At 38.2% G+C, this 23334-nt stretch overlaps 1 protein-coding gene, 1 pseudogene and 3 gene segments (V, D, J or C); 4 read left to right on the top strand and 1 right to left on the bottom strand.

The window, feature by feature from the left end:
* Window positions 1-916: 916 nt before the first annotated feature.
* Window positions 917-5937, top strand: LOC121913434 (signal-regulatory protein beta-2-like). Its single transcript, XM_042436116.1, has 4 exons — window positions 917-1011; window positions 1228-1532; window positions 5406-5457; window positions 5583-5937. Exons 1-4 carry the CDS (start codon window positions 960-962, stop codon window positions 5903-5905), a joined length of 732 nt encoding a protein of 243 aa, XP_042292050.1. The 5' UTR covers window positions 917-959; the 3' UTR covers window positions 5906-5937.
* Window positions 5938-12714: 6777 nt separating this feature from the next.
* On the top strand, window positions 12715-13290 carry LOC121912441. The segment is given in 2 exon segments: window positions 12715-12766; window positions 12983-13290. Coding segments are annotated over 2 exon segments (360 nt in total).
* A 1325-nt stretch (window positions 13291-14615) lies between these two features.
* Window positions 14616-18558, bottom strand: LOC121913433. The segment is given in 3 exon segments: window positions 14616-14941; window positions 16119-16151; window positions 18510-18558. Coding segments are annotated over 3 exon segments (408 nt in total).
* Window positions 18559-19049: 491 nt separating this feature from the next.
* On the top strand, window positions 19050-19540 carry LOC121913432. The segment is given in 2 exon segments: window positions 19050-19101; window positions 19218-19540. Coding segments are annotated over 2 exon segments (375 nt in total).
* Window positions 19541-22661: 3121 nt separating this feature from the next.
* Window positions 22662-23237, top strand: LOC121912443 (annotated as a pseudogene).
* The last annotated feature ends 97 nt before the right edge of the window (window positions 23238-23334 follow it).

The raw sequence follows: 23334 nt of genomic DNA, 5'->3' as shown, positions 1-23334 counted from the left end.
TAAGAGACTTCAATTTTTTAAGTGACAATGATTTTATTGAACATGCATAATGTGAAAAGTCTTTGGTGATTAGACCCCATTGTGATGTCATTTATAAAGGGGCAGTTAAGGCGTGAGTAGAATAGGATATCCCCTCGATGGAGTCTAGACACTGGTGGTGGTGCTGAATATGGGAATATTGGGATCTGGATGATGAGAAGAGGAGCCGCTTCTGGTGATCTTGTGTGCTGACGTGATGAAGTGGAGGTGAACAGGGTGGAGGAAGGTCACAGCGATTCACACTGAAATGTCAGCTGACAACGACAGAGAGAAGATCAGATTTAAAGTTTGGTAGCTAAGACATGATAGTCTGATAGAAATACTGGCAGAATCTGATTTGTTAACTAAGAGTAACGTCCATGAACAACTGATACGAGAGCAGGAGAAGCAGGGAGAGAGAGAGAGAGAGGAATGAGAATGAATGAATGAGTAGTAGATAGTCTTCCTGCTTGAACTTATGCTAAGCTCCATTCTTTAAAGTTAAAATATCTGTACAATGTGCAATTTAACTGTATATTATATATAATTTTTAGCGTAATGAGTGACAGTTTTCTTTGCTCCTTTTTATTGCCTGTATTGTATTTGATGCTGTAAAAATGTTTTTTGTTCTTCCTTCATGACTTTGATCTGATTAAATAAGAAAAACTATTTCACATAAAAGATCATTTGCTGTTAGGATTTGATTGTTGAGGATGACAAATGACAACATCTTTAGTTTTTTAATCTACATGAGGATGATGTAAATGTTGAGTTCTCCCAGCAGTGAGGAGGAAACAGCATGATATGTTGAGGACAGCTACAGTTCACTGACTCTGTGTGTTTGCATATCTGTCCTGCCTCTCTGCTCCCAGCTGTTAAGAGGCCAGTGTTGATCAGTGGCTGTCCAGACCTTTCACAGCCACTGACACGCCGCCAGCACAATGATGATGTCACTGACTCTACTGCTGGCCACCCTGGGGCTCCTTGTTCAGGGTGAGACTCTCTAGTGAAAACTTTGCTTCAGGATGCAACCAGGTTCACCACAATGATGTTCTGCTGTGATGGAGAAACACTGAAACAAGCAGCATTTACCTTCTTCCATCTATTCTCCATGTTAAAGAAATGATACTCTTCTGTTTTCATGTTGATCATCTTTCTCCAAGCTGGATTTGTCTCAGTAACCCTTCTCCTCTTTTTCATGTTTTCCAGGTTCATCAGGACAAATCACTGTGACTCAGTCTCCTGGATCTCAGTCTGTTGTTCCAGGACAGACTGTCTCCATCACATGTAAAACCAGTTCAGATGCTTATAGCTACCTCCACTGGTACCTTCAGAAACCTGGAGAAGCTACTAAACTCCTGATTTATGATGCTACAAACCTTCAGCCTGGAGTTTCAGATCGTTTTAGTGGAAGTGGATACGGCACTGACTTCACTCTGACCATCAGTGGAGTTCAGGCTGAAGATTCAGGAGTTTATTACTGTCAGAGTTATCACTTTATCAACAGTCAGCTTGTGTTCACACAGTGAAAAAGCGTCGTACAAAAACCTCCCTCAGTCAGACTGAACAGAAACTGAACTGACTGCTGCAGCTGGAAGCTACTGCAGAGACTGATACAGTTCACTGAACACACACACACACACACACACACACACACACACATTTCTTTAAATGGATTTAACAACTCGCACATTGTAGCATTTAGGACAAATAAAAATATGTAAAAACGTATTACGTATAAAGTAAAATGGTTTCTGGACAATGATTGTCTTTGTGGAAATCAACAAAGTTCTTCATCACAGCTTCTCATCATTCATTCTTAGCCTGTTACGGTTTCATCCAATGTCTTTAAATGATAATGAACCCATTTCTTGACCTGACTGGTAAGAAATGTCTTGGTCATGACCTTTGACCTCAGCCTCCTACTGGATCACATCTATCTCAAATATGTCCCCTTAAGAGAAATTATGAAAACACAAATCAGCATCAGAAACTTTCATAATCACAGCTCCCACCACCAAAAAATATAAATCACACTACATATTATCTTACAGTAAGAAACTAATCACAGTAAGAGGATCAGAGATATGAAAACATTTTTATTTTTAATGTACATTGTTGAAATTAATTTCAATTTAAGTTAATAATAGTTAACTATTGAGTGTAAATGTAAAAGTAAATTTGGTAATCATTTTTAAATTGTATTTATTTTTCTTTAATCTTTTCTTCATTTCAAGCTGTTCACATTTCAGTTTGACAATAATGTGTAAAGACCAGTTCATTGAAGGTGGTCTGAGTTAAACTAAATGACCAAAGTGTTAAAATTAAAACAGAAGATCTTTCATATAAGTCAAGGCAAAGGTTATTTAAACACACAAAAACACATTTATGTATTACATGGAAAATTATATGTGATATTTGCAGAGAAACATATGTCCAACATCCAGTCTGGTTCCTTCACCAAAAACCTCTCACTGTAGAGAGACACGGCTCTCTGACATCAACTGAGTGTCATTATATTTTCTATATTGTAGTGTGAAGTGAATTTGATTTTAATTTCTGTAGAAATATATTGAAATAAATATGAAACATTGTAAAATAACTTTCTTTCAGTGAGAGGAAACTGAAACCATAAAAACATTCTGTACATTAACCTCATAACTTGATTGATCCATATCCATTTTAAATTTAATTGGTGTGATGTATTTTGTGGTAATACATTTAGATGGAAGAAATTACATCCTAAAAAAAGCCCAAACCACATCAAAATGAATATAAACACGTCCATACCAATACTCTGAAAGTTGATTGATCCATTGATCAAACAGCATCATCAGAGTAATCCATGTCTCCTGTAGTAGTACACAGCTGGACAGATGTGAAAGACACCATGTAGAACAGACTCAATACTTCTGTTAAAATGTTCTTCTTTCATCCTTTACTTTGACAGGCTTTAAAAAATATATCATCATTTATGTGTAAAATGGTGACAAAAAAATGATAAAATCCTTGTGAATATACCCAGAGACAAACTCAGTGTCTGTAGATTCACTGAACACAGTAACATGTGACAGCAGTCATTCTTTAAATTATATGTTGCCTTGGACACATATGATTAGATGACTATGTCTTAAATAATTTAACATAAAGAGAATATCAGCATTATTGCAAGCAAAGAAAAATATCACTTGAGAATGTGATGATTATGTTAATTAGTCAGAGCATTTCCATAGAGAGCCACTTTGCATCAGCAGCACCATGCTCCAGTGCTCTGGGAGAGTTTATAGTCCTGAGAGTTGAACACTGGATGACTGACAGCTGTCCTTCATCACAACAGAAGCCACAGAAATCCTCCTCATCAAAAACATGACTTTGATCTCCGTCCTCATCTGGACTCTCCTCTGCTTCACTCAGGGTGAGGAAAATCATTTTTCTGTCATGTGAAAATCATTTGGAGTGTAGCTGAGTTTCACCATCTCATGTCCAGTGTTTCTTCTCTCTCCTCAGGGTCTGTTGGACAAAATGTTGTCTTGACTCAACCAGCAGCCAAATCACTGCAGCTTGGTCAAACTGTCTCTATTGACTGTAAAACCAATAGACAAGTTGAACACTGGTCTGGTTCAAAATACCTTCTGTCCTGGTACCATCAGAAAACTGGAGAAACTCCTAAACTTCTGATCTACTTCACATCAGACAGAGTTACAGGAATCTCCTCCAGATTCAGTGGAAGTGGAGCAGGGAATGGAGTTGACTTCACTCTGACCATCAGTGGAGTTCAGGCTGAAGATTCAGGAGTTTATTACTGTCAGAGTCGTCACTATATCAACAGTCAGTATGTGTTCACACAGTGAAAAAGCGTTGTACAAAAACCTCCCTCAGTCAGACTGAACAGAAACTGAACTGACTGCTGCAGCTGGAAGCTACTGCAGAGACTGATACAGTTCACTGAACACACACACACACAATCACACTGAGGACATTAATTGAAATAATGCATTTTTCTGCCCCTTAACCTCAACTTAACCATCGCAACCAACAGCCTAACCCTAACTCTTTCACTACACTGAAAAAAACTGTTCTTTTAAGATCCATATTTCCATTTGAGGACATAAACTGTGGTTCTTTCAGCAAAGGGCACTTTTAATAACAGACAAATAACAATACCTTGTCAGTACTTCACTCCTGTTATTTATCATCCCTGCATCACTCATCTGTGGACATTACCCAGACTGACAAATCTACAAATCTAAGCTCAGGCAGTTCACATTCATACCACAATCAATGAGATGATGATTTATACTGTAGCAACAGAGGCAGGAACTAGATGTCAACAAAGTCAAATACAGAGAACGTATGTTTATTTTCTATTTTGGCAACAGCCAGAAAAATATATATTCTTAGTTTTATCAAACCTTACATCACTTTCACTAAAACCAGCCTCAGTGTAATTGCAAATCATTCAAATGTCAATCAATTAAACTATTTCAGTGTAGAAAATTATATCATCTGCATAAACGCAAAACTTTGGGGTTTTTTTCATCATTAGCAGTAACACACTGAGATATGAGAAAGATGCTTTTAAATCAACTGGCTGCACAGAAAACAATGAAACATTTTTTATTTTTATTTTTATTTTTGAGCACTATCGCATGTTTACAGTCTTCACAGAACTAGATAAGAAAGTAGTTACTACAGAATAAGGAATTGTGTGGTCAGACCTTACATATACTGTTTATCATGTAGCAGCAGGTTTGTACTTTGACTTTCTGTGAGACCAAACTGAGGTCAGAGCAACATTGACGTGAATGAAGTCTGTCAGTGAATTAACCAGTGATTCCATCATGTTTGTATCTAAAGAATGTTGTGATATAAAACAATATATGATGATATCAGTGTGATCAGAAGCTTTAAAATGTGCAGATGAAGAAACCTGAGGGACAGTAATTGTAATAAGAGAGGTGTTTTAAAGGCAGGCTCTCTGGTTATGAAGTCAAGAAACTCATTAAAACCGTTATGTATTTGTAAAACACAGCTGGTTTATACAGAAACTCACTAAAGCAAAACCCCACAAATTTCCAAACTTAATAATTATGTTTCATATATGATGTTAAATTTGTGGTAAAATGAAACTGACAGCCTTTACAGTTCTGGATAAGATAGTAGACATTTGTAGACGTGAATTAACTGATAGAAATCAGCATAAACATGAACACTGACGCATTTTGTTAAAACCTCAGTCAGAGTATTTCCATAGAGAGCCACTTTGCATCAGCAGCACCATGCTCCAGTGCTCTGGGAGAGTTTATAGTCCTGAGAGTTGAACACTGGATGACTGACAGCTGTCCTTCATCACAACAGAAGCCACAGAAATCCTCCTCATCAAAAACATGACTTTGATCTCCGTCCTCATCTGGACTCTCCTCTGCTGCTGCTTCACAGGTAAAGTCCAGAGAATCAAACTCCTCTCCTCTATGAACATCCGTCCCTCTGAAATGAAGCCGACAAAACCATCAAAACCATCAAAACCATGACGCTGCTTTATGTTTTTGTCTCTGTATCCTCAGAGTCCAGAGGCCAGGTCACAGTGACTCAGCCTGCAGCAGTGAGATCTGCTCTGGGAGGATCCACAACCATCAACTGTAGGACCAGTCAGGATGTTTATAATGGGGACTTCTTAGCCTGGTACCAACAGAGAGATGAAGAGACTCCTAAACTTCTCATTTACAGGGCTACCAGTCGAGCATCAGGGATTCCAGATCGTTTTTCAGGCAGTGGATCAAACTCCGACTTCACTCTGACCATCAGTGGAGTTCAGGCTGAAGATGCAGGAGTTTATTACTGTCAGAGTTATCACTATATCAACAGTCAGGATGTGTTAACACAGTGAAAAAGCGTCGTACAAAAACCTCCCTCAGTCAGACTGAACAGAAACTGAACTGACTGCTGCAGCTGGAAGCTACTGCAGAGACTGATACAGTTCACTGAACACACACACACACACACACACACACACACACACACACACACACACACACACACAGACACACACACACACACACACACACACACACACACACACACACACACACACAGATGATTTATGATGTTCATAGTGTCTCTATCAGTTTTCCTCCTGAAGGTCAAACAGTCCACCTCCCACCTCAACAACCTCTTACTGAGTCAAACAAATATTTAGTCATTCAAGATTCATCTTGACTCCAAAATGTAAAATCTATCAAACAGAGACATTCTGTTCTTTCATGCTGCCCCATCATCACCTCAGCTGTTAAATCCTCTTCATCACATTATGTTATGACACATCTCACACTCATCATCGTTCTCTATATAAAAAAGTTGGATGAACTTCATAACTGACAAGATAGAATAATCATCTCATGATGTTCACTCATAAAAGTCAACTGTAAAAGCTTCCAAACTACCTCACGTCTTCTCTCATTTCAATCTAGTAAACTAAAGTACATAGTAAACTTGGCAGAATTTGCTCCAGATACTCTTCATCTGTTAAAATTAAATGAAGTGCAAACTGCCCCGAGCTAGATTCTTTCATTCCCCTTGAAGATTTTTAAACTTCAATTATTTACAGTATGTGCAACGTAAAAATCTGATGTATCAGCTACAAATTAATTACAGTGTATTCAACCCAATACAAAAATCACTAAAAGAAAATAATGTGATTATAGTTCATTCATTTAAATACAATGTAGACATTTGACCAGTGAATTTTCCCAGCAGTGCATGTGAAGTCAGATCATATAATGACTACCTGCTAGGGTTGGGCCCAAATACAAATACGTTATTCAGCAAAGCACAAATATTGGTTTTTTATTGGTTTTTTTTTACGAATATTTGTTCCATACAAATAATTTAAACAGTATTTGTTTTTGAGAAGAACAAAAAAACATGTCAAATACCAGCGTGCAGGTCGGTTACATCACTATCTCAGTGTCTCTCCTCTGCTCCGCTGTTACGTCTATCAGCAGGTCTCAACGAGGGGAGTCACATCCACCTGCTACATGACATGATACATTGATGTTATCATAGATGCTGAGCTTAACTTTCACTGTCATATCAATAATGTCACAACATCAGGTTTCTATCACCTCAAAAAATATCTCAAAAATCAGAGGCTTTCTGTCAAATTCAGACACTGAAGAACTAGTACATGCATTTGTCACAAGCAGACTTGACTATTGCAATACTATTTTTTCTGGACTCTCGAAAAACTGTTAAGCGCCTGCAGCTTATACAGAATGATGCTGCACGTATTTTAGACAAGACTAAGAAAAGTGCACATATCACACCTGTTCTTAATTCCTTGCACTGGCTTCCAGTAAATGCTAGAATTGATTTTAAAGTCCTCCTACTCGTCTACAAGGCACTGATTGGCACTGCTCCAAATTATATTAAGGAATTGCTTTTGCCATATGAACCAACAAGAAGCCTCACATCATCAGCCAGTGGTCTCCTTGTTGTCCTCCATGTGAGTGCTCTAAAGCAGGAGAAGCTGCATTCAGCTATTATGCTCCATACAGATGGACTGACTTTCCAAGTGATATTAGAGATGCCCCAACACTTAGTTCCTTTAAAAGTAGACTTAAAACATTTCTGTTTACTGTTGTGCTTAACTAGGTTGAGCAACTATCTGCTCCTGTTTTAACTGAATTATTATGCACTTTAATTACCTATGCGTCCATGTATACAATCATATGTTTGCTTGCTTTTATGTTTGATGATATGTATGCTTGTATTTTATGTATTTATAATTGTATTGCTCTTGCCCTTGTGAAGCTCATTGTGTTGCTTTCTGTATGAAATTTGCTCTATTAGAAAATGTGACATGACTTGGAAGAGCAGATATTCAGTGAGAACACTGAACATGTGGAAGCAGCTGCAGACTGATCAAAGCTCTCGTGGTGTCTACAGTTTGTGAATCGCAGCTACATGAAGATTATTGTTTGAAAAGTTGCACATAAGTTACATTATGATCCTCTGAGCTCCAACAGATGAACGACAAACATTTGGTAGTGCAAATACAGACACTCAGACACAGAGGTATAAATCAGCATCAATACAGCATTACACCAGTCAATCCCACAATCTGCCTACAAGCTTCCTGTCTCTGCTCCTCCATCCCCATGCTGAAATACAGAACAATATAGTACAGAGCAGGACAGAGAGGACACATGTGAGGGACACCATGTAGAACAGACTCACTGTTTCTGTTAAAATGTTCTCCTTTCATCCTTTACTTTGACAGGCTTTAAAAACTACCATAATTTAAGAGTAAAATGGTGACAAAAATGATAAAATCCCTGTGAATATACCCAGAGACAAACTCAGTATCTTTTGATTAATTGAACACAGTAACATGTGACAGCAGTTTATTATTGTAATAATATGTTTGTACACAGATGATTTGATGAAAGTTTCTTTATTGTTCATACATACAAAAATGATCAGCATTACTGCAAGCATTAAAAAAGTATCACTTGAGAATGTGATGATTATGTTAATTAGTCAGAGCATTTCCATAGAGAGACACTTTGCATCAGCAGCACCATGCTCCAGTGCTCTGGGAGAGTTTATAGTCCTGAGAGTTGAACACTGGATGACTGACAGCTGTCCTTCATCACAACAGAAGCCACAGAAATCCTCCTCATCAAAAACATGACTTTGATCTCCGTCCTCATCTGGACTCTCCTCTGCTGCTGCTTCACAGGTAAAGTCCAGAGAATCAAACTCCTCTCCTCTATCAACATCCGTCCCTCTGAAATGAAGCCGACAAAACCATCAAAACCATCAAAACCATCAAAACCATGACGCTTCTTTATGTTTTTGTCTCTGTATCCTCAGAGTCCAGAGGCCAGGTCACAGTGACTCAGTCTGCAGCAGTGAGCTCTACTCTGGGAGGATCCACAACCATCAGCTGTAAGACCAGTCAGAATGTTTATGGATATTGTGGCAGTTCTTTTTCCGACCCCTGTTTAGCCTGGTACCAACAAAAAGATGGAGAAGCTCCTAAACTTCTCATTTACGGTGCTACCACTCCAGAATCAGGGATTCCTGAACGTTTTTCAGGCAGTGGATCAGACTCTGACTTCACTCTGACCATCAGTGGAGTTCAGGCTGAAGATGCAGTAGTTTATTACTGTCAGAGTTATCATGATATCAACAGTCAGTGGGTGTTCACACAGTGAAAAATCGTCGTACAAAAACCTCCCTCAGTCAGACTGAACAGAAACTGAACTGACTGCCGCAGCTGGAAGCTACTGCAGAGACTGATACAGTTCACTGAACACACACACACACACACACACACACATACAACTTTCAGATTAAACCATTAGACAATTGATTCATATGTCTATAATAACGAATTGGTCTCACAGTGGTACAAACACAGTAACAACTTTGTACTGATGACCTGATAGAAACTGAAGGAAACAAATTAGTTACATTGAAGTAAATGAAAAAAGAGGCGAAACAGGTATTTTGTTCCTTTATTAAAACATATGAAATGTGATATGAAGTTATACATTGAGAACATCAGATTCCTTAAAGCTTGAAATAATCTTCTGTATCAAGGTGTCTCCACAGCTCAGCAGGTGATTGACAGTTCTGTGTAGACTCTACCTGTTACCTGTTCTAGCTGTGTTTACTTTCTCTCATATTCACTTTGTTATACAGAGCAGTAACAACGCTGCTGAAGAGAAAGTTTGGACTGGCAGTAGTGGATCTGTTAGATGAGGATAATATAATTGTTGCAGCATTAATGAAGAGAAAAAGATCCACTGGAAGAGCAGATATTCAGTGAGAACACTGAACATGTGGAAGCAGCTGCAGACTGATCAAAGCTCTCGTGGTGTCTACAGGTTGTGAATCGCAGCTACATGAAGATTATTGTTTAAAAAGTTGCAGATAACTTACATTATGATCCTCTGAGCTCCAACAGATGAAGCACAAACATCTGCTGGTGTAAATATAGACGCTCAACCTTTATTATTCAGCAGCACATCAGTACAGCATTACACCAATCAATCACACAATCTGTCTACAAGCTTCCTGTCATCGTCCTTCCTACATCCTTTGGAATCCACATTTCAATAAACTGAGATAAAATAGTTACAACTCCAGTATTTCCCTGATGTCAAAGATATCACAGATCAATATGAATGTTGGAATCATTTTTCCTGTTGTCTGACTTGATAGATGTCTTCATGTCTGTCCTAGAATCAATTTCTTATTTGCTTCACCAGCTCCATCCCACATTCAAACTGGCTCTCTTAAAAGTGTATTCAGGAGTAAGAGGGTTTATATCATATACTTACTCAGGAATTTATCAAATCATAGGGTGGGAATTGTTAGGAGTGAAACGCAAATGGGAAGAAGACCTTGAGTGTAATTTTGAAGAAGCGGAATGGGAATCACTGTGTATTGGTAGTCAGTATTTCTCTTTTAACAGTAGATATAAAATTATACAATACAGTCTCATTCATAGAATATACTACACCCCTGACAGGTTGCACAGAATAAAACCTCAGTATTCCGAGTTCTGCCCAAGATGTAAAACTGGAACAGGAACACTGATACATACTCAACCCAACCGGTCAAAGCAGATGGCCGCCCACCAAGAGCCGGGGTCTGCTTGAGGTTTCTACCCGTTAAAGGGGAGTTTTTCCTTACCGCTGTCGCCAAGTGCTTGCTCATGGGGGAATTGTTGGGTCTCTGTAAATTAAAGAGTACGGTCTTGACCTGCTCTATGTGAAAAGTGCCTTGAGATGACTTCTGTTGTGATATGGCGCTATATAAATAAAGATTGATTGATTGATTGATTGATGTTCTGGTCCTGCCCATGTCTAAATACATCCTGGATCTCTATAGTTAATGAGCTAAGTGACATCATAGGAACAACCATCCCCACAGAACCAAGAATAATTCTATTGGGTGATACCTCCATGATAAAAGTCAATAAAAACAACCTCAAATTTATTAGAATTGCCCTCATCATAGCCAACAAATGTATAGCTATGCAATGGAAAGATGAACATCCACCTACATCTGCTAGATGGACTGATGAATTAGCATCGTGTCTACCAAATGAAAAGATAATGTATAACTTGAAGGGAAAGCCTGGAGAGTTTAAAAAGATTTGGGGAGGTTTTCTAACATTCAACATAAGTATTGAATCCAACTGTCATGTGTGAGTCAGTTTTTTTGTTTCCTCTTTTTTAATTTATATTTTATTTATTTATTTATTGCTCTATCCCACTCTTTTAACTAAACTGATACACAAGAGCTGTCATCTATTCCCTCTCTGCAACTATACTGTTTTTTTGTTTCATCTTAATAGTCTGAACTGTTGTAACTTATCCCTCTCTCTTTGTATAGGTACATATCCTGAAGTAATTAGGAGTTGGACCTGAAGGGGAAACCCAATCACCAGAAGAAAACGTTGGCATTGAACGTTTCTGCAAACCACAGAAACGTTGAATATATACGTTACAACACGCGTAATACGTATCATATCAACATTTCTACAAACGTAGCATATTAACATTTCTACCCGTTGAATAATGATGTTTTATGGTGTGACAATGCTGTGGTTAAGGTCTGGTTAGGTTTAGGTACAAAGACCACTAGGGTTAGGGAAAGATCATGGTTTGGGTTAAAATAAAAATAAAAAATAAAATAGAAACAGCTGATGTCTCACTAAAAAAAGCCAGTTTTCTCACCAGAAAAACGGCTGCAAATGTCCTGACGTCTCGCTAAAAACACCTGCTTTTGTCGGTTGAAACTGGAAGCAGACATTGGTTTTGAGGTGGTCTCGAACCGTGTTCTCTGCTGATTTCAAACTTGCTGCCAAGGAACTTACTAACCATCCACCGACCCCTCCTCCTCCTAATAATAGGAAAGATCAGCTCATATAGATCACATGTGAACTATGTCACTTTAGAAATGTTGAGATGATACGTATTGTTGAAATGTTAATATGCTACGTATTACACATGTTAAAACGTAGATGTTCAACGTTTCTGTGGTTTGCAGAAATGTAAACTGCCAACGTTGTATTTTGGCGACCAGGATGGAAGGGGTGGGTGGGAATGGGAGGGATGGAGGGAGGGTCGGACTGATATGACTTCTATGTTTTTAATTTTTGTACATCGTTGCATTATTCAGCTCAAGGTTTGTTAAGATCAAAACCAATAATAATAATGTTGAGTGTATTCAATAGATTTTAATGAGGAAAACTCCTAAATTTATCTATAAACTTTTTATTTATCTATGTGGTGATTTTGAGGACTTTCACACGAGTAGTTTCGCATTTTGTACTTTGGAAAAAAACAATTGCACAATAGACAAAATGATGAACTGAAAACATTTTTTCTATAATAAGCCTCAAAATTACAGAATCCACATCAGTCTTTCTAACTGCTTGATGGAAATCAAATGAAATTCTCTCCCTCAGATTTTCCCTCCTTTATGTTATGGATGATGTAAATGTTGAGTTCTCCCAGCAGTGAGGAGGAAACAGCATGATATGTTGAGGACAGCTACAGTTGACTGACTCTGTGTGTTTGCATATCTGTCCTGCCTCTCTGCTCCCAGCCGTTAAGAGGCCAGTGTTGATCAGTGGCTGTCCAGACCTTTCAGAGCCACTGACACGCCGGCAGCACGATGATGATGTCACTGACTCTACTGCTGGCCACCCTGGGGCTCCTTGTTCAGGGTGAGACTCTCTTGTGAAAACTTTGCTTCAGGATGCAACCAGGTTCACCACAATGATGCTCTGCTGTGATGGAGAAACACTGAAACAAGCAGCATTTACCTTCTTCCGTCTATTCTCCATGTTAAAGAAATGATACTCTTCTGTTTTCATGTTGATCATCTTTCTCCAAGCTGGATTTGTCTCAATAACCCTTCTCCTCTTTTTCATGTTTTCCAGGTTCATCAGGACAAAAAATCCTGACTCAGTCTCCTGGATCTCAGTCTGTTGTTCCAGGACAGACTGTCTCCATCAGATGTAAAAGCAGTTCAGGTGTTGGTACTAACCTCGGCTGGTACCTTCAGAAACCTGGAGAAGCTCCTAAACTCCTGATTTATCAAATTTCAAACCTTCAGCCTGGAGTTTCAAATCGTTTTAGTGGAAGTGGATCTGGGACTGACTTCACTCTGACCATCAGTGGAGTTCAGGCTGAAGATTCAGGAGTTTATTACTGTCAGCAGGATAACAGCTTCCCGTTCACACAGTGATACAATGTCGTACAAAAATCTCCCTCAGCTGAAGAGGAACTGATCTGACTCAACAGCTGCAGTAAAACAAAAACAACAGAGGTTTTAATAATGTAATTTGAACATTTTAACACTAAATATTCTGTATTTAACAACAAAAAAGATTTATTTTAAATACTGTCATTAATACAGAATATGAAACATTTGGCTGAACATCAAATCTAACCTCTGTTGAAGTATGATTTCAATTATTTAATAAGTTTAATCTACTGACTACAACACATGAACACTAAAACTATTATTATTTATTTATTTATTTCATCTCTTACCATTTTTCATAGATACTCAAACATACAATGTTTTAGAAATAAATTACAAAATGTTATCATGATAAAATTTACTATCATTTGTGTTGTAAAATTACTAATCATGTCATGTGACATATATTTGTCATTTTGCATGTTTTTATTCCAGCAAGTATTTATAATATAAACCAAAAAAACATTTATTTGATTATGTAATTAATTAATACTTGAATTCTTTCCCTTTTTCATCTCTTTCATTTGTCTTTGTGTTTCAGCTCTTCAGCAGAAGCAGTTTGTAAAAATGTCCAGGGTTAAAATGTCAGATCACACTCATTTTATATCTCTTTATGCTGATGATATTTTGCTTTTTATTTCAGAAATAGAACATATTTCTGAGGGTTTTGTGATTTTGTTTAAAAGATTATGTATATGCTTTTAATACATCTGAACAAATAAAATATATTAGACTCTTTGCACTGACACACTTCAGTAACATAAGATGATTGGAGGATTTTTCATTAAAATTAATCAATTACTAATTATTACAGACAAATCTGAAGTGACTCCAGCAAAGCATTTTTTTACAATTATTATGACTTTACTGTAAACTATGAAAACAAATTATAGACTTACTACCACCATGACTGTGTAGCATTAATCACATAATATCTAAGAGTCTTGTTTGAGTGTAAATACTTTCCTAATATACAGTATATGAATCAATACATTATGTGATCTTACATTTTCCTTCTGAAGTCTTCATAGAGCAGTTGAAACATTTGTAACTCAGTTTTTATCAGAATTTAATATCATTACTGTTACCATTAAGTGAAAATAATTAAGACACTTTTATAATAATAAAGATGAAAACAAGTGATTTGATGAACAGATCTTTATTGTCTGGAAATACTGAAATTATATTGAAACATTACAACAAGCAAGTAAATATTGTTACTGAAACATGTGAAATAAAAGAGAGAGATAGTTGCAGAGATCAGAGTGAGAGCAGTAGCAGAGTAAAAGCAGTAGCAGTGAGTCAGGTCAGGACTGGGAACACTGGTCTCTCCTCAGTGTCTCTGAGACTGGAGTCTGGGAGCCCTGGGTGGCCTCACAGGTCACAGAGCCCACCTTCCTCCACTGGTCTGCAGGGAGCCTCAGGGTGCTGCTCCAGCTGTAGCGGCCGTCCTTCTGCAGCACCCCGGGGCTCCTGCTCTGCTCCAAGCTGCTGCTGCTGCTGCCGTCCACCTTCCAGGCCAGACTCCAGTCTGAGGGGAAGCCATCGTTGGCCAGACACATGAGCGTGGCCTTCCCCTGCTGCAGCTCCTCGCTGGAGGGGGGCAGCACCGTCAGGGTGGGACGGACATCACCTAGGAGACACCAATCACGTTAGAGGACAGGGACCACACAGCTGTCAATCGAACACCAGACACTTGGACACCTTTACTGTGTGAGAGTGGATTTTCCCCTTTAAGGAGTTTCTGTCAGATGTTTTTTCTGCTCCACCAGTCACTCACTCACACATTGTTTCACTTCCCTTTAAGAAACCTCTCATGCAGATCAGCACAGAAAGAGTCCTCATATGACTCTTTACTGCATTTTATTTTACACTATTTACTGAAAATAAAGATATAAAGTTTGTAAATATATCTTAGACATCCTTGATTTAATTTTAGAATTTATACCAACAACTTTACTGACAAAACTATCAAAAGAGCAACAGTTAATCAGATTCAGTGTTAAAGGACATTATGAGGAAAAACTAACAGACATTAAAAGACAATTTCTGTCATTTTAAATGATGAGACATGTGCAGCATTTTTTTTTATCATCATCCACACTGTTCAGAACAAATTTAACTCAACATTCGCTCAAATTGGAGATTAAAGATTAAAATTTAAAAACATGTTTAAAAGTAGGATTGTTGTTCTTTAATCTTTCTGCTGTTCACATTTAACAAACTAACTGGAACATGTAAAGAAAAGTTCAGTAAAGCTGCTTTGAGTTCAACTTCAAGGTTAAAGAGGAGAAATGAACAATAAAATTGAGACTTTAAAGTATTTTAGATCAGCTCAGTGGAAACTTATATTGACTACAAATGTTCAGACACAGAAATTATAAACTTAACTGATGATTCGATATTTAATATTTGAGCAGAAACTTACTTCCAACATCCAGTCTGGTTCCTCCACCAAAAGTCCACCACAGTGATACAAACTGACTGAGTCGTCATACAAAAACCTCTCACTGTAGAGAGACACGGCTCTCTGACTTTGTCACATTAAACTAAAACTACAAGTCCTCAAATTTCAGCCTGAATCTAAAACATTACATGATTTCTACTGTGGACCAAACACTTAGAATATATTGATTCATCATTTAAATTTCAAACATAAAACTCTTATTTTTGTTACTAGTGGACAACTGTTGGTCAAAAATTAGAAATTCAGATATAAAATCAGAAATTTCAATTTCCAGAGAAAACATATGTGCAAAAAACTAAATATCACTCAGGATTTAATAAAATACTTTAAAAGTTTAACTTACTTCCAACATCCAGTCTGGTTCCTCCACCAAAAGTCAACCACAGTGATACAAACTAACTGAGTCGTCGTACAAAAACCTCTCACTGTAGAGAGACACGGCTCTCTGACTTTGAACACAACAAACTCTACAGAAAGTTCCTGTTTTATTTTATATGATTTTTGTTTAAAAAGTCCCCAATGTTTCACAGTTAATCATGTAATAAATAATAATAATAGTAAACTTTATTCATATAACACTTTTTTTAACAATGTAACAAAGTGCCTTACAAAAGAAAATAAAACAAAACATGGCAGATAAAAATAAGGCAAGTAAAGATGTAAAGACAGAAGCACAGAAGTAACAATAGAGATGCACAATAATAGTAATAATAAAACAATAAAATGCTCAAAAGTTAAAAAAAAAACAAAACAAAAACAATAAAGAGTAAGATCAATTAATAGGTGTAAAAACAGTAAATGAAATATCAGACATTTCCAAAAGCTTTCACAAAGAAAGAAATTTTAGATTAGTTTTAAAAGAAACTAGAGACTTAGTGTGTCTGATTTCAGTAGGCAAGGAGTTCCAGACTGTGGGGGCTCTAAAAGTAAAAGCCCGATCACTCTTTGTCACAAACTGTGACCTGGGAGTGACCAACAGGGCTCCATCTGCAGATCTGAAGGGTCGAGGGGGCACATACCAGGTCAATAAAGCAGATATGTAACAAGGAGCAAGGCTGTTTAATGCCTTAAAGGTGAGTAATAAAATTTTAAAATCAATGCAAAAGCTAACTGGGAGCCAGTATAGGGAGGCAAGCACAGGAGTAATGTGCTCATACCTTTTAGTCCCAGTAATGAGACAAGCAGCAGCATTTTGGACCAACTTGAGATGGAGGAAGGAGCCCTGGCTGATACCTGAATAAAGTGCGCTGCAGTAATCAAGCCGAGAGTAGATAAAAGCATGTATAATTATTTGAGGATCGGCAAGAGATAAAAATTACCTAATTTTAGAGAAACACAGCTTGACAATATTTTTTGACTTGCTTATCATAACAGAGGTTGGCATCAAATATTACCCCCAGATTCCTAGCAGCCTGTGTAATGTTGTTTGACAAATCTCCAAGGTTTGCACCAAAAGAGCTGATAGAATTTGGGAGACCAAACAGCATGACCTCAGACTTGTCATCATTAAATTTAAGAAAATTTTGGGACATCCAGGATATAATGTCAGAAAGGCAAGATTTGAGTAGGCTGTTTGGATCTGAGGGTTTTAATGGTAAGTATAACTGTATGTCATCAGCATAAAAGTGATAAAGCACATCATGATTCCGAATAAGTTGGCCAAGGGGCAGCATGTATAAGGAAAACAGAAGGAGGCCAAGAACTGAGCCTTGAGGGACCCCACAATTAAACTGAGCTGTTGTGGAGGTGGAGATACCCAGAGCGACAGAAAAAGTTTGATTGAGAACGTATGTTCGTAATTAACTAAGAGCCGGGCCTTTGATGCCAACCCAAGTCTCCAGGCGATTTAGGAGGATACTGTATTTGACAGTGTCAAATGTGGCACTTAAATCTAAAAGCACTAAAATCGAGCAGTCACCTCTGTCTGCAGCTGGAAGTAGGTCATTAGTGACCTGATTTTAAATGAATTTCTCCAGAACCTTGGATAAAAAAGACAGTTTGGAGATAGGCCGTTGTAGTTGCTTAAGGACAGAAGGTCCAAATTGGGTTTTTTAAGTAGAGGGTGGACAATAGCATGCTTAAAACTATCAGGAAAAGAACCGGAGGTCAGGGAATTATTAAAAATGTGCAGAATAACAGGACTAGCAGTGGGAAATGTAACTCTGACAATGTAATGGGTTGGAACTGGGTAAAAGTGTCAGGAGTATCATGTTGAATGGAGAGAATGCAGGGGGCAGGCTGGATTTGGGACCTTATAATCTCCACCTTGCTAATAAAATGAGCAAGAAATTTGTCAGAGAGCTCAACATCCAGTTGAGTCTTGTGTCCTTGTTTTAAATGGTGCAATTTGATCTAGGATGGATAGACTCTGATCGTTAAAAGAATTTAAAAGAGCATTAGGATTAAGAGAAGATAAAAACAAATGAAAAGATAAAGAATTCAAAGCATCACAGAATTTAACAGTGGAACCAGCATTAAGAATGCGAGAGCTAATTGTAGGGTTGGGACTAGTAGTGCAGATCAGGAGTGGAACTTTAAAGACAACAAACTAAGATACTCAAAAGAGAGACCAGAAGAGAGAACTAAATCCAAGGTATGGCCCTTAGAATGTGTAGGCTCATGAACAGATTGAGTGAGGTTAAAAGAACGGAGTAACAAGATGGCATTTAAGACCTGACTTATAAAACACAGCAAGACCACCTCCTCCTCCAAATATATTAAAATAAGCAAATACAGTTGGCGTGGCGTCGTTCAGAGGAACAGTGTCCCCCTGCGACAGCCATGTCTCACTGGTCATAAAAAAAGTCCAGTAATTAAAGACAATAAAATCACTAATGATAAAAGATTTGTTACTAATGGATCTTATATTTAGGAGGCCTAAGTTTTTTTGGAGAGAAAGCAGTGGGGGTATTTGCATATTTATTGTTCAATTTGTCTGAGAATAAAATTGATCCCCTTAGCATTAAATTAAACCAGACAGAAGACGTTCTGAAAAAAAATCTGTCTGCAGTTATCAAACCAAATCCACATAAAAATGATCACTGACACATAGTTAATCAATACTCTGATTGATCCATTGATGAAACCGCATCATCAGAGTAATCCAAGTCCCTGTTGGAGTCAGTCAGAGCATTTCCATAGAGAGCCACTTTGCATCAGCAGCACCATGCTCCAGTGCTCTGGGAGAGTTTATAGTCCTGAGAGTTGAACACTGGATGACTGACAGCTGTCCTTCATCACAACAGAAGCCACAGAAATCCTCCTCATCAAAAACATGACTTTGATCTCCGTCCTCATCTGGACTCTCCTCTGCTGCTGCTTCACAGGTAAAGTCCAGAGAATCAAACTCCTCTCCTCTATTAACATCTGTCCCTCTGAAATGAAGCCGACAAAACCATCAAAACCATGATGCTGCTTTATGTTTTTGTCTCTGTATCCTCAGAGTCCAGAGGCCAGGTCACAGTGACTCAGCCTGCAGCAGTGAGATCTGCTCTGGGAGGCTCCACAACCATCAGCTGTAGGGTCAGTCGTCAGGTTGCAGGCTGTAGCAGTGCTTACTGTTTACAGTGGTACCAACAAAAAGATGGAGAAACTCCTAAACTCCTCATTCGCTACACTAATGAGCGAATGTCAGGGACGCCAGATCGTTTTTCAGGCAGTGGATCAAACTCTGACTTCACTCTGACCATCAGTGGAGTTCAGGCTGAAGATGCAGCAGTTTATTACTGTCAGAGTTATCACAGTGGATATGTGTTCACACAGTGAAAAAGCGTCGTACAAAAACCTCCCTCAGTCAGACTGAACAGAAACTGAACTGACTGCTGCAGCTGGAAGCTACTGCAGAGACTGATACAGTTCACTGAACACACACACACACACACACACACACACACACACACACACACACACACACACACGCACAAACACACACTCAATTCAATTCTATTTTATTTATATAGCGCCAAATCATAACAAAAGTTATCTCAAGGCATTTCTCACATATAGCAGGTCTAGACTGTACTCTTTGTTTTTCCTCCATGAGTAGCACTTGGTGACAGCAGAAAGGAAAAACTCCCCTTTAACGTGAGAAAACCTCAAGCAGAACCAAGCAGCCATCTGCCTTGACTGGTTGGGTTGACAGAGAAAGAAAGATGGAGGGAGAGAGACACAGAGAAGCATAATAACAACAATAACAACAATAATACAATAACAACAATAATAATAATAGAGATATGACTAGTAATGATAATAGCAATAACCACAGGACCATGTCCATGGACCATCCCTGCACCATCCTGAAAGTTTCCTCAAATAAAGTGAACAAATCCAGTGATGAAGCCCAATCAGACCATTAAAACCACAACAACATCCAGCAGAGTTAGCTCCACTGATGTCGACCCACAAAACAAACTCACAATACATGAAACATGAATGTCAAGATTGCAATGAAATCTTACTTTCAGTAATAGAAACACCAAACATGATGTATTCTTTGTCACAATCCATTCAGTAAATGTCACTGAACAAACTGCATTATATGACACCAAACACTCCACGACTACAGTATGAGCCCACAAACAACTGACTGTAAACAGACGAATAGTTTATTTTATTAAAAGCTTGTGTAGTTTGATATAAAGTGTAAAGATTTTTTAAAAAGGCCTTTAAAATACTCAATTTTACTGCAACACCAACATATTAATATTGCACCAGCTAGTCCAGAATGTGTGAAGGCATGAGTCAAAAGCTGCATCTCAATTCCCTTAATTGATTGCTCCTCACTCCTCGTTAGACCCAGAAATCCTTCCGGTCTTTAGTTTTGAAGGTTGTCTCAAAGTGCTTATTTCTGCTATGAGGAGCGAGGAGCGAGGAAGGATCTCTGAAGAGCCATGAGCATCATTTATCAGCTGACACGCCTCCTTATTGGATATCAGACATTGATTGGACGCTGCAGCTGATCGGACTGATCTGATACATCACAACATCACTGACTGGAGACAGATTACAGATTAAACTCAAGTGTACCACTCCTAAGTTTTATATTTTATTTGTTTTCTGATTCACCATCCAGTTAAACATCTGTGTTAATTGTCAGTCTGATCAACAAAAGAACCATAAACAACTTTCTTCATTTATTAGAAAGATTTTTCTTTTCATAATCTGTTATTTCCCCCATTAACTTTTATAATACATAAATTAAAGTCAGAGAGAGTCTGTCTATCAGCAAGAAACACATATTGAACACTTTTTTATTTTACATCATTTATCGTCATTTCCATTCAGTCACATGTGAGGCTGAAAGTCTCTGAGCATCGGGTGATATGAGTTATATAATTTCCTTTTTACTTGAAACATTTAGTCTAATAAATAATTTACAGTGTTCAAAGGTCATCCTAATTATGTTCTGAGTCATTAAATAATGAATTCACAACCAGAATATAAACAAATACAGACTCAAATAATGAATAAAGAATAGAAATGCATTCAGTTGAAATGGTTCCTGTGTCTCTGAGCAGGACACAGTATAAATACTGAATGCAGGTTTTTATTCATGTGCAGGTGTTTGTTAAACAGGTAACAGGCTGCAGAGAGAAAACAGCTGCTGGCAGTGATAACTGTGAACCTTTATTAGTGTTAACACAGTGCACATGTGTGTAGACACAAACTCCATCAGAAGTCTCTACAGCTGTTAAAACCGACTGACAGCTGATCAGCTGCCACCGTCGTCCAAAACCAATGTTGCCTCATGTGACACTTCAGAGGAAAGGACGTCTCATTTCTCTAAAACCATATTTTCGCACTTCCTCTCTCCTCACATCTTTTCCTTGCATCTTTAGTGGGAAGAACTAGGATACAAAGAAAAGATGCAAGTGAGGGAAACGTGGATGCAATTTAAGGAAATTGGGATTCACCCAAAGACTCAGACAGACTCAGAGACAAAAATCCACCGCTAAGACTTTTTGTGTTTTCAGCTCTAAATTGTAACAATTGGATGGAGAGTTTTACCTTCATGTTTCTTGTATTTTACCTCAAATGAGACATCAGAGGAGGGATGAAGGCTGAGATAAAAATGTAACTTTCACAAAGAGGAAATAGCATTTAATTCCATTTTAAACAACCAGAATGAAACTCTGAAAGTATTAAAATTCAGATTGAATGAAATGTTTTAAATAACACAGAGCAATGAGAGTCTACATACAGTTACTTGTGAGTGCACATATTCCATGTGATATACTGTCAGATATTGTAAACATGTCTTTCAAGGTCTGAAAACTTGTTAAATCCCACATTTTTTCAATTTTTTGAAGGCCATAAAATTGTGTATATACTGTGTGTTAAACTATTATATCAGGTGCTTTAACATCAAGAGGAAGCCCTCTGAATTATTCTCCCATTAATGTTTTATTGAGTGCACCTAGGACATTTTGACATGACGTCTTTGACCTTCTGAACGAATGTGAGCTTGTGAAACTGTTGTAGTGTTAGAAATAAAAAACATAATATCATCAGCATACCGTCACATAAAATGAATGTGATCGTTGGTTGTGACCTGGCTCAGCATTTGACCAAGAAGGTCTGTATATAAACTCCACCTGATTCAACACATGTGAGAGTCCCAAAACAAGCCATCAATTACATCAGCATGTCTACATCTAATTATTTACAGTATGTACAATGTAAAAATCTGAGGTATTGGCTACAAATTACAGTGAGTTCTCCCAGCAGTGAGGAGGAAACAGCATGATATGTTGAGGACAGCTACAGTTCACTGACTCTGTGTGTTTGCATATCTGTCCAGCCTCTCTGCTCCCAGCCGTTAAGAGGCCAGTCTTGATCAGTGGCTGTCCAGACCTTTCAGAGCCACTGACACGCCGCCGGCAGCACAATGATGATTTCACTGACTCTACTGCTGGCCACCCTGGGGCTCCTTGTTCAGGGTGAGACTCTCTTGTGAAAACTTTGCTGCAGGATGCAACCAGGTTCAGCACAATGATGTTCTGCTGTGATGGAGAAACACTGAAACAAGCAGCATTTACCTTCTTCCATCTATTCTCCATGTTAAAGAAATGATACTCTTCTGTTTTCATGTTGATCATCTCTCTCCAAGCTGGATTTGTCTCAATAACCCTTCTCTTCTTTGTCATGTTTTCCAGGTTCATCAGGACAAATCACTGTGACTCAGTCTCCTTGATCTCAGTCTGTTGTTCCAGGACAGACTGTCTCCATCAGATGTAAAACCAGTTCAAGAGTTTATAACGACCTCCAGTGGTACCTTCAGAAATCTGGAGAAGCTCCTAAACTCCTGATTTATAATGCTCAATCCCGTCAGCCTGGAGTTTCAGATCGTTTTAGTGGAAGTGGATACGGCACTGACTTCACTCTGGCCATCAGTGGAGTTCAGGCTGAAGATTCAGGAGTTTATTACTGTCAGCAGAGTAACGGCTTCCCGTTCACACAGTGATACAACGTCGTACAAAAACCTCGCTCAGCTGAAGAGGAACTGATCTGACTCAACAGCTGCACTCAAACAAAAACAACAGAGGTTTTAATAATGTAAT

This window comes from Thunnus maccoyii, chromosome 15, assembly GCF_910596095.1.
Source record: "Thunnus maccoyii chromosome 15, fThuMac1.1, whole genome shotgun sequence".
NCBI lineage: Eukaryota > Metazoa > Chordata > Actinopteri > Scombriformes > Scombridae > Thunnus > Thunnus maccoyii.
Note: the sequence above shows the minus strand (reverse complement) of the source record. Positions and strands in the feature narration are given on the sequence as shown.